This window comes from Thalassophryne amazonica, chromosome 22, assembly GCF_902500255.1.
Source record: "Thalassophryne amazonica chromosome 22, fThaAma1.1, whole genome shotgun sequence".
Taxonomy (NCBI): domain Eukaryota; kingdom Metazoa; phylum Chordata; class Actinopteri; order Batrachoidiformes; family Batrachoididae; genus Thalassophryne; species Thalassophryne amazonica.
This window is the reverse complement of record NC_047124.1, coordinates 13,104,542-13,115,063: the sequence shown is the minus strand read 5'-3', so window position 1 is coordinate 13,115,063 and position 10,522 is coordinate 13,104,542. Positions and strand designations below refer to the sequence as shown.

General features: G+C 40.6%; 1 protein-coding gene across 1 annotated transcript; it reads right to left on the bottom strand.

The window, feature by feature from the left end:
* Positions 1 to 276: 276 nt before the first annotated feature.
* On the bottom strand, positions 277 to 9,654 carry cbll1 (Cbl proto-oncogene-like 1, E3 ubiquitin protein ligase). The gene is made up of 6 exons (XM_034163534.1): positions 9,599 to 9,654; positions 6,884 to 7,048; positions 6,481 to 6,587; positions 6,119 to 6,202; positions 5,973 to 6,046; positions 277 to 1,613 (listed from the first exon to the last, which is right to left on the bottom strand). Exons 1-6 carry the CDS (start codon positions 9,609 to 9,611, stop codon positions 602 to 604), a joined length of 1,455 nt encoding a protein of 484 aa, XP_034019425.1. The 5' UTR covers positions 9,612 to 9,654; the 3' UTR covers positions 277 to 601.
* Positions 9,655 to 10,522: the final 868 nt, after the last annotated feature.

The window sequence follows — 10,522 nt, the reverse complement described above, 5'->3', positions numbered from 1 at the left end:
ATTATGCATTTTTATCATCTCCAATTTAAGATCAGGATTATGAGCTGAAATGTAAAATAATGGCTACTTGACTCGTGGACACAGACTGGTTTAAAAACACTACATCAATCCATGTTTTGTTTTTTCTGTCCAACACAAAAGTCTCAAAGTCTCCCCCAGCACCAAAATGTATTCATTCATGTAGCTTCATTTCTCAGGTCCATGTTATTTGTTCCACAAAAACAATCAATTCTGATCCTTAATCAGATGTCATTTCAAACAAATGAGAACAAAACCTGCTGTTAAAAATTTATTGAGACATACTGGTAGTTAACACCTCTCAAAGAACAGCACATGAGTGAAATCAGTTATCATATATACAGAAATATTTACCATTAACTACGTTAAAAAAAGGAACATTCCTGCACTTCTCCAAATCTGTAAATTGTTCAGCTGGAATCACTTTACAATGACCTAAAATGTGCACCGCATACACATTTGCTTTGGGGCAGTTTTATCAAAACAAACATCCTACATGCTGTAACCCTGAGGTTTCTATCACATTTTTCAGACATGGTACAAACCAGAATGACAGATCATTGCCCATTTACTCAACAACAGTTTACTGATAATACGGTCGGTAGCGGTTCTGATCTGGGTGGTGCGGGCCAGGCATCTGGCCCTGGGGAGGGGGACCTTGCATCCGTGGAGGAGGCCCTCTTGGAGCAGCGGGCCACATTCCAGGACTAAGCCCTCCTGGTTGGTTGAATGGAGGACTGAGTGTGCCCTGGTCTTCTGGAAACTGCTGCATGGAGTTGGGATTATAATGATGAGGTGGAGGGGCATTGACAGGAGGGCCGCTGTGTTGCGGCGGCGGTCCAGGCAGGGGGTGGTTCATGTAGGGGGGCATCTGGCCCATGATGTGCCCTGGTGGTGGAGTGATTGGTGGAGGAGCTGAGGACATTGGAGGAGGGGCCTGGTTGTACACCATATGTGGCGTCCCAGAGGCTTGTGGAGGGTGCTGCATTGGGTGGCTGATAGGAGGGGGTGGCGGCGGTGGAGGGCCGAAGTGCTGCTGCGGCGGTGCCATCATGTGGTGAGAGTGTGACACTACAGGTGGCTGGCCAGGATAGTCTCCGGGATGGTGGTGCGGGGGCTGAGCGGGACCAGGCCCCCCAGTAAGGGGTTCACGAGAGGAAGAGTCATCCTGAATAGGTACAGTGATCAAATTGCTATGTTTACGTGTTGTTACTGTGGCAATGCGGAATGTCTCAGGACCAAGCCCGGAGGATGGGGGCGGGGCTTCATGACCTGTTGGTGGTGGCGGCTGATTATAGGGGTCATGAGTTCCGTGCTGGAGGGGGTTTGGAAGATGAACATGGTTCTTAGGTAAATGTGGTGGAGGCACACGAAACCGGTCAGGAACCTCAGAGGCAGGAGGCAGGTGAACAGGCTCCTGTCGGGCTGTAGAAGACTTAGCCGGCCTCAGGTGGCGGTGGTTAACATGGGCCTGCAAATCTCGCTGGGACAAGTAGGTGCGTTTGCATCCTGGCACAATACTGCACATGTAGAGAGACCCGCGCAGGCACTGCTCAATGCGCTGCACTGGGTCAGTGCAGTTGTAGAGAGTGAGGCTAGACACACAGGGACAAAATTTCAGCGACAAAACCATCACGTCTGACAAACTGCAGTCAAGAAGTATCACTACATCAGGTTCAATAAATATTTAAGGGTAAGAAGAATTTTCAAGGTCATCTTCAAAAAGCTAGCAGATGTGAGACATGATATTCAACAATGAACCTTTGCAAGACTCCCAAAAACATTCCAAATTTGTGCATTTATGCAAACAGCCCTCAGAATGAAGAATAACCCTTAAAATCAAGTGTGGCCCCAAAAGCCACCTGCAAGTTTCTGTATGGTGCCAATTATATTGTGCTCTGTGGTGCTAGACAGCGCACACTGTAGTGCTCCGTGGCACTATGTGTCTATGCAACTGTCAAACATCAATGCGACAGCATGTCTGCTTGTTTACAACCCCTGGCAAAAATTATGGAATCACCGGCCTGGGAGGATGTTCATTCAGTTGTTCATGTATTTTCTATTAATATATAAATATGTTATGTAAATAAAGATACACAACAATATTTTAACACTCGGTATAAAAGTCAGCCTTCAAATCTGGTATACAACCCCTGGCAAAAATTATGGAATCACCGGCCTTGGAGGATGTTCATTCAGTTGTTTAATTTTGTAGAAAAAAAGCAGATCACAGACATGACATAAAACTAAAGTCATTTCAAATGGCAACTTTCTGGCTTTAAGAAACACTATAAGAAATCAGGGAAAAAAAATTTTGGCAGTCAGTAACGGTTACTTTATTAGACCAAGCAGAGGGAAAAAAATATGGAATCACTCAATTCTGAGGAAAAAATTATGGAATCATGAAAAACAAAAGAACGCTCCAACACATCACTAGTATTTTGTTGCACCACCTCTGGCTTTAACAGCTTGCAGTCTCTGAGGCATGGACTTAATGAGTGACAAACAGTACTCTTCATCAATCTGGCTCCAACTTTCTCTGATTGCTGTTGCCAGATCAGCTTTGCAGGTTGGAGCCTTGTCATGGACCATTTTCTTCAACTTCCACCAAAGATTTTCAATTGGATTAAGATCCGGACTATTTGCAGGCCATGACATTGACCCTATGTGTCTTTTTGCAAGGAATGTTTTCACAGTTTTTGCTCTATGGCAAGATGCATTATCATCTTGAAAAATGATTTCATCATCCTCAAACATCCTTTCAATTGATGGGATAAGAAAAGTGTCCCAAATATCAATGTAAACTTGTGCATTTATTGATGATGTAATGACAGCCATCTCCCCAGTGCCTTTACCTGACATGCAGCCCCATATCATCAATGACTGTGGAAATTTACATGTTCTCTTCAGGCAGTCATCTTTATAAATCTCACTGGACGGCACCAAACAAAACTTCCAGCATCATCACCTTGCCCAATGCAGATTCGAGATTCATCACTGAATATGACTTTCATCCAGTCATCCACAGTCCACGATTGCTTTTCCTTAGCCCATTGTAACCTTGTTTTTTTCTGTTTAGGTGTTAATGATGGCTTTCGTTTAGCTTTTCTGTATGTAAATCCCATTTCCTTTAGGCGGTTTCTTACAGTTCGGTCACAGAAGTTGAGTCCAGTTTCCTCCCATTCGTTCCTCATTTGTTTTGTTGTGCATTTTTGATTTTTGAGACATATTGCTTTAAGTTTTCTGTCTTGACGCTTTGATGTCTTCCTTGGTCTACCAGTATGTTTGCCTTTAACAACCTTCCCATGTTGTTTGTATTTGGTCCAGAGTTTAGACACAGCTGACTGTGAACAACCACATCTTTTGCAACATTGCGTGATGATTTACTCTCTTTTAAGAGTTTGATAATCCTCTCCTTTGTTTCAATTGACATCTCTCGTGTTGGAGCCATGATTCATGTCAATCCACTTGGTGCAACAGCTCTCCAAGGTGTGATCACTCCTTTTTAGATGCAGACTAACGAGCAGATCTGATTTGATGCAGGTGTTAGTTTTGGGGATGAAAATTTACAGGGTGATTCCATAATTTATTCCTCAGAATTAAGTGATTCCATATTTTTTTTTCCCTCTGCTTGGTCTAAAAAGTAACCGTTACTGACTGTCACAATTTTTTTTTCCTGATTTCTTATAGTGTTTCTTAAAGCCAAAAGGTTGCCATTTGAAATGACTTTAGTTTTGTGTCATGTCTGTGATCTGCTTTTTTTCTACAAAATTAAACAACTGAATGAACATCCTCTGAGGCCGGTGATTCCATAATTTTTGCCAGGGGTTGTAGATACAATGCAGCACGCATACCAATGATGCAGCAGTGTAAAAGATGAGCCACCAGTTTCAAGTGCGACTTCCCTTTAGAAACTAAATCAGTGACAAGGCAACACGCACCGTGCATCTGGGAAGTATTCACAGCACTTCATTTTTTCCACATTTTGTTTACGCTACAGCCTTATTCCAAACTGGAGTAAATTCATTTTTTCCCCTCAAAATTCTACTCACAACACTCCATAATGACATTTTTTTTTTGAAAATGTATTAAAAAAAAAAAACAACCAAAAAAAAAAAAAAATCACGTGTGCGTAAGTATTCACACCCTTTGTTCAATATGTTGATGCACTTTTGGTGGTAATTACAGCTTCAAGTCTTCTCGAATATGATGCCATAAGCTTGGGGCACCACCTATCTCTGGGCAGTTTTGCTTATTCCTCTTTGCAGCTCCTCTCAAGCTCCACCAGGGTGGATGGGGAGCGTCTGTGCACAGCCATTTTCAGATCTCTCCAGAGATGTTCAATCAGATTCAGGTCTGGGCTCTGGCTGGACCACTCGAGGACATTCACAGAGTTGTCCTGAAGCCACTCCTTTGATATCTTGACTGTGTGTTTAGGGTCATTGTCCTGGTGAAAGATGAACTGTCACCCCAGTCTGAGATCAAGTGCGCTCTGGAGCAGGTTTTCATCCAGGATGTCTCTGTACATTGCTGCATTCATCTTTTTCTCAATCCTGACTAGTCTCCCAGTTCCTGCTGCTGAAAAACATCCCCACACCATGATGTTGCCACCACCATGCTTCACTGTAGGGATGGTGCCTGGTTTCCTCCAAATATGACCTCTGACATTCACACCAAAGCGTTCAATCATTGTCTCATCAGACCAAAAGAATTTTGTTTCTCATGGTCTGAGAGTCCTTCAGGTGCCTTTTGGTAAACTGCAGGTGGGCTGCCATGTGCCTTTTAATAAGGAGTGGCTTCCGTCTGTCCACTCTACCATACTGGCCTGATTGGTGGATTGCTGCAGAGATGGTTGTCCTTCTGGAATGTTCTCCTCTCTCCACAGAGCTGCAGCTCTGACAGATTGACCATCGGGTTCTTGGTCACCTCCCTGACTAAATCTCTTCTCCCCCGATTGCTCAGTTCAAACGGGCGGCCAGCTCTAGGAAGAGTCCTGGTGGATCTAAACTTCTTCCATTTATGGATTATGGAGGCCATTATGCTCACTGGGACCTTCAAAGTACCCTTCCCCAGATTTGTACCTTCAGACAATACTGTCTTGGAGGACTAGAGACAATTCCTTTGACTTTATGCTTGGTTTGTGCTCTTACTGTCAACTGTGGGACCTTATATGCAGACAGGTGTGTCTTTCTAAATCATGTCCAATTAACTGAATTTACCCCAGGTGGACTCCAATTAAGCTGTAGAAACATCTCCAGGATGATAAATGGAGACAGGATGCACCTGAGCTCAATTTTGAGCTTCATGACAAAGGCTGTGAATACTTATGTACATGTGATTCCTTAGTTTTTTCTTTATTATTATTATTTAATAAATTTGCAAAAATCTTAACAACAACAAAAATTCCCTTTTACACTGTCATTATGGGGTATTTACTGTGTGTGGAATTGAGGAAAAAATTAATTTCATCCATTCTGGAATAAGGCTGTAACATAACCAAATGTGGAAAACGTGAAACCCTGCAAACACTTTCCAGTTGCACTGTATGCTTCATATCAGGTTTCATATCAAATTTGATCAACCTCTTAAGGCAGCTCAGCATCAATGTGAAACACTCTAGTGTTTAAATCTTGCATTCGCTGAGCTTGAGAGTCTCATGAAACAAGTAGGTGACAGCATGTTGCTAGTATGCTCTCTCAGAAAAAGCTTAATTACTTAAAGCCTGATTTAACAGCTCACGAGAGACTACTAACATCTACTTCTTAAATAAGCTAGAAGTCATACAGCACAATTTCTATGGATATGTAACCATAAGAAATAAACACTTAAATTTAACTTATCTAGATTTGTCTTAATTACAGTATTTGAGATTTGTTTAATGCAAATCTGTGGCTCCTATGTTTTTATTGTATGCATTTAGTGTATAGTAAACACTATTTTCATTAAGTGCTCACCCTGGACACATCTTCTCTCCTTTCTTCTCATGAAGCAAAGCACAGTCATAGCAGAAAACGTGTTTACAGGGGATCTGAAAAGAACGCTGTGTTAAAACACAAACATACCTTCAAGCAGAGTAAATTCAAGTGAAGTAAATACAGACCATCCGCCCGTACAGCTGAATAGGAAGACCACATTTGTCACAGAAGTGAATTGGTACATCATCCCTTTCTCCAATCAAATTTAACTGTTGGGGAGGGGGAGTTAAAAATCATGACAACACACCAATACATGACTTTTTATATACTTGTAGATTTATACTATTTGTACTTTGTGATGCATTCTTTCTCAACCAATAAACCAATGACCTAGTGTGTGCCTCTTCTTCACTATTTGTTCAAAGACAATAGTCTAAAATCAGGGAAGTACACTGTGTGCAGAGAGCAACATCCTCCAACTTGTGTCAGGTTGACCAATATCTATCAAATAAATCTACGGTACTTGGGATTTCTACAGCTGATATACCTTATAGTCCCAAAACAGTTGCTGAGGGAATCTCCGCTGATTGGCAAATATATCACCAGATTTAGCACCACAGTCAAACCTCTCCTCTTGCTTGAAGCCAAAACTATCTATACAAAAAAAGAGAGATGGAGAGACCAATGAAGCAAATAATGGTCACAAATCCTCATCAGGCAGGACTGAAGAACATGATTTAGTTGTTCAGCAACTAATCTGTGTGCTTCAACATATGTGTTCCACTAGGTTATTTTGAGATCATTCCATACAGTAACAGCTTTTCAAATGAGAACTCTGACAACTGTTCTCTCATACTTGAGAAGTATGAGACAGAACTTTGTGCCTCAGACTTATCACCTTCCATTTCTGCTTGTCAGTTTTAACAGAAGAAAAGTGCAATGTGACCCACCATCATCTCCACCCTCACTTTTACATGGTCTGTTGCTGGGTCTCTGAGTGCGTGGTGGAGGTTTGCTCCTTAAGGGTGGTTTGGATATGAGTTTGATGGGAATTCTTCTTCGAACATCTGGACCACCCAAACTTCCTGAGCCATCACTTCCTTGAAGATCATTGTCTGTCAAGAGAAATGATATTCACCAAACAAACTCAATCTTTGGAGTATGTTAGTGCTGCACAATATGGCAAAATTTTTCAATATTTAACAAATTGTTGGGGGAAAAATGCAATGACAATAACTGACACAATAAATCAGTGTCACCAACTATTAATACTACATTGTTACATTATTATTGCTTATCCTTGCACACGCTGTTTGATGAACATTTTCCTCTACTTGCACCCATCTTGTGTGTTTTTTAAGAGCTGATGTAACATGTGAATTTCTCCTCTGTGAGATCAATAAAGTCTATCTTATCTTGTTCAGTTTAACATTGTGTCCAATTTTTTTTAAACACATCTATGATTTTAAACAATTCATCAATGTTCTTACAATCAGAATCAGAAAAGTTTTATTACCATATGCATGAACAAGTTCACAACATTAGGAAATTGCTGTGGTACTTGGTGCTAACATAAAATACAAAATTCTCTAAAACTTTACACTATAAACAATGTTACAAAATGTATATGAGCTAAAATATATATATATATATATATATATATATATATATATATATATATATATATATATATATATATATATGAGACCTGTGCAAACAGAGTGCATAACATGGGGTCGTTAGTGGTGATAACAACAATCTAGAGTTCGGCAGAGGGAAAAAAAACAGTTCTTATGGCGGGAGGCTCTGGTCAGAAGGGACCGTAGTCTCCTGCCTGAGGGGAGGAGGTCAAAAAGGCTATATCCAGGGTGAGAAGGATCGGCTCTGATCCGACCTGAATGCCCCAGTGTCTTGGAGATGTACAGGTCCTGAAGAGATACAACAATACTGAAGCAGACTCTCAGCATGATGCAGGCACTCTAAGCCCTTTACAACGCTGAATCTTAGTCCGACGCATGCACAAACACCAAATGTCATTGTACTGCTATGTAGGGCGCACAACTGCAAACTGGGAAAAATTCTGGGATTAATGACCCTGACCAAGGGCACCTTATTGAGTTTTTCGATGGTGAATCAAACTGAGCATTCTCTGGTCACAAACCTGCCCCACTCACCTCCAGGCCACCACCTTCCTAAGAAGCTCCTTTTCAATATTTTTTGACTGTAAAGTGGTTGAACACATACAAAAAGGTGATTCTTCCAGCCACTAACCTTTCAGAAACCCCTGCACATGTACAAAAATGATCTACATTTATATAGCGCTTTTCCATCTGAATCAGAAGCTCAAAGCACTTTACAATGATGCCTCACATTCACACTCACACACCAATGTCAGGTTGCTGCCATGCAAGGTGCTCACTACACACTTGGGGATTAAGGACCTTGCCCAAGGGCCCTTTGCGATTTTCCGGTCTGGCTGGGGTTTGAACCAAGGAACCTCTGGTCTCAAGCCCAATGCTTAACCACTAGACCAGGGGTAGGCAACCTGTTCCAGAAAGAGCCATGAGGGTGCAGGTTTTCTTTGCAGCCACTGACTCCACCAGGTGATTTCACTGATTAACTGATTCCATCTGCTCAAAGTGATATTAATCAGTAAAATCACCTGGTGGAGTCAGTGGCTGCAAAGAAAACCTGCACCCTCATGGCTCTTTCTGGAACAGGTTGCCTACCCCTGCACTAGACCATCACCTTCCGTACAAGGATGACGCAAATCTGTAGTTCGCTAAACTCTCCACATTTTGTTAGCTTCTGTCACTAAATCAATTTATCATGGCTTTCAGGATGGACCCATTACTATAAAGATAAAGCCACTCAATTGTTCAGTCCTAATGCACACCATTAAAGAGCCATTTACAGGCAGCGTCTTCACAATAACAGTTCTGTGATTTTGTTTGTTACACCCTTTGTGCTAGTTGCTATGGACACACAGTGGATTGCAGGAGAGTTTAGCAAATTAACCATGGAAAAAAGTACCGGCTGCCACTAGAATTGACAGTGATAGTTTTCGACCAACAACACTGTCAGCGTGTGAACATAGCAGGAAGGCAAACTTTTACATGCAAAATTTGAATGATTACGTCCCAACTCAACTGTTGTACATCTCTGTACAAAACAATCAAAAGCAGGAATAAAACCAGGTTCATAATTAAACCATATAACATTTAGTGAGTTATGCATTTTTGTTGAAGACTATAAACGTAGCAGCAGTTTATCGTTAGCATGGTCTGCTAATGTTGGCCGGATGGCTAATAAGTATTCTCACCTCAATTCACTACAGCTACCATAAATTAAGAAAGATTATTTTTTTCTTATACTTCATCTATATTAAAAAAGACCTGAGAACACAACTCGAGTTGCTAATGTAGTCAATAGTTACATGTCAACTTTTAGTGATCTCCGCTAACGCTAGCGAGTTAGCGTTAGCTAGCCCTCAGCAACGCTGGAAAATAGTAGCTTTAAAGCGGATACGGAAACCAAAAGACTGATGTAGCACAAACCTACAACATGTGGTGGAATGTGTCGCTACCTAAGGATAAACTAGGCAGCGAAAACATACACCACAAAAGGCATTTTCAAAGTTGGGCCTTAGTACACAGGTGGCTTACCGCTTTGGTCCATGATCCATCGAGTGAACGCAATGCATTGTGGGATACAAAGTGTGACTGGGAGTAAGGTGGCTCGGAAGTGCAAAGCAACTTTACATTTAGAAAAAAACAAATAAGTTTACAAAGTGCCTCAAACATAAGTATGTTTGAGGTATGTTTATACATTTACAAAAGTATAAAGAACTTTACAATTAGAAAACAATAATACATGGTAAAAACAAATGTACATTTAGACAACATTTCAAAATAAAAATGCTGATAAACCTAATTTAATAGTAGAGAAGCTTGAATCTTCGACTGGACTGGGTTGCTTGACAAGAGGACGTTTCGCTTCAAATCGCAGAAGCTTCCTCAGCTAAAATTCTTGCTCTGGTGGTCTGACTTCTGTCTTGACTCTTGTAGAGAAGAATAATAAAGAAGTTTTAATAGATTTAATATTCCCTAACCCTAACAATCTAATATTAAATCTCTAATCTAATTTATTAAATTAAGAACCCAAACTTACCTATGTAAGTTTACTCAGCACTGTTGAAAATGTAGAATTTATAGTCTAACTCTACCTTTTAAATTTGTTTAAACCAGAAATGTAACACACATGCGTGCGTGTGTGTTGGATTCTATCCATCAATTTTTTTATACTCGCTCAGTGTTGGACTCAAAACTCAATAATCAATAACAGCAAGTAGCTTTGAAATATTGAGTTTTGCAAGTTTTTATTTTTACAGCGTATAAGAGCTTACACATGAGTATATAAAAGTATCTGCGTATATATATATATATATATATGACCTTACACTTTTTATGAAGAGTTGCAAATGTACAGTATGTGAGAGGTTATGGATGTGTATAAAAATATGTGTGTGTGCATAAGAAAGGTTACACTTGTGTATATAAGAGGTTAAGAGAGGTTACATGTGGATACAA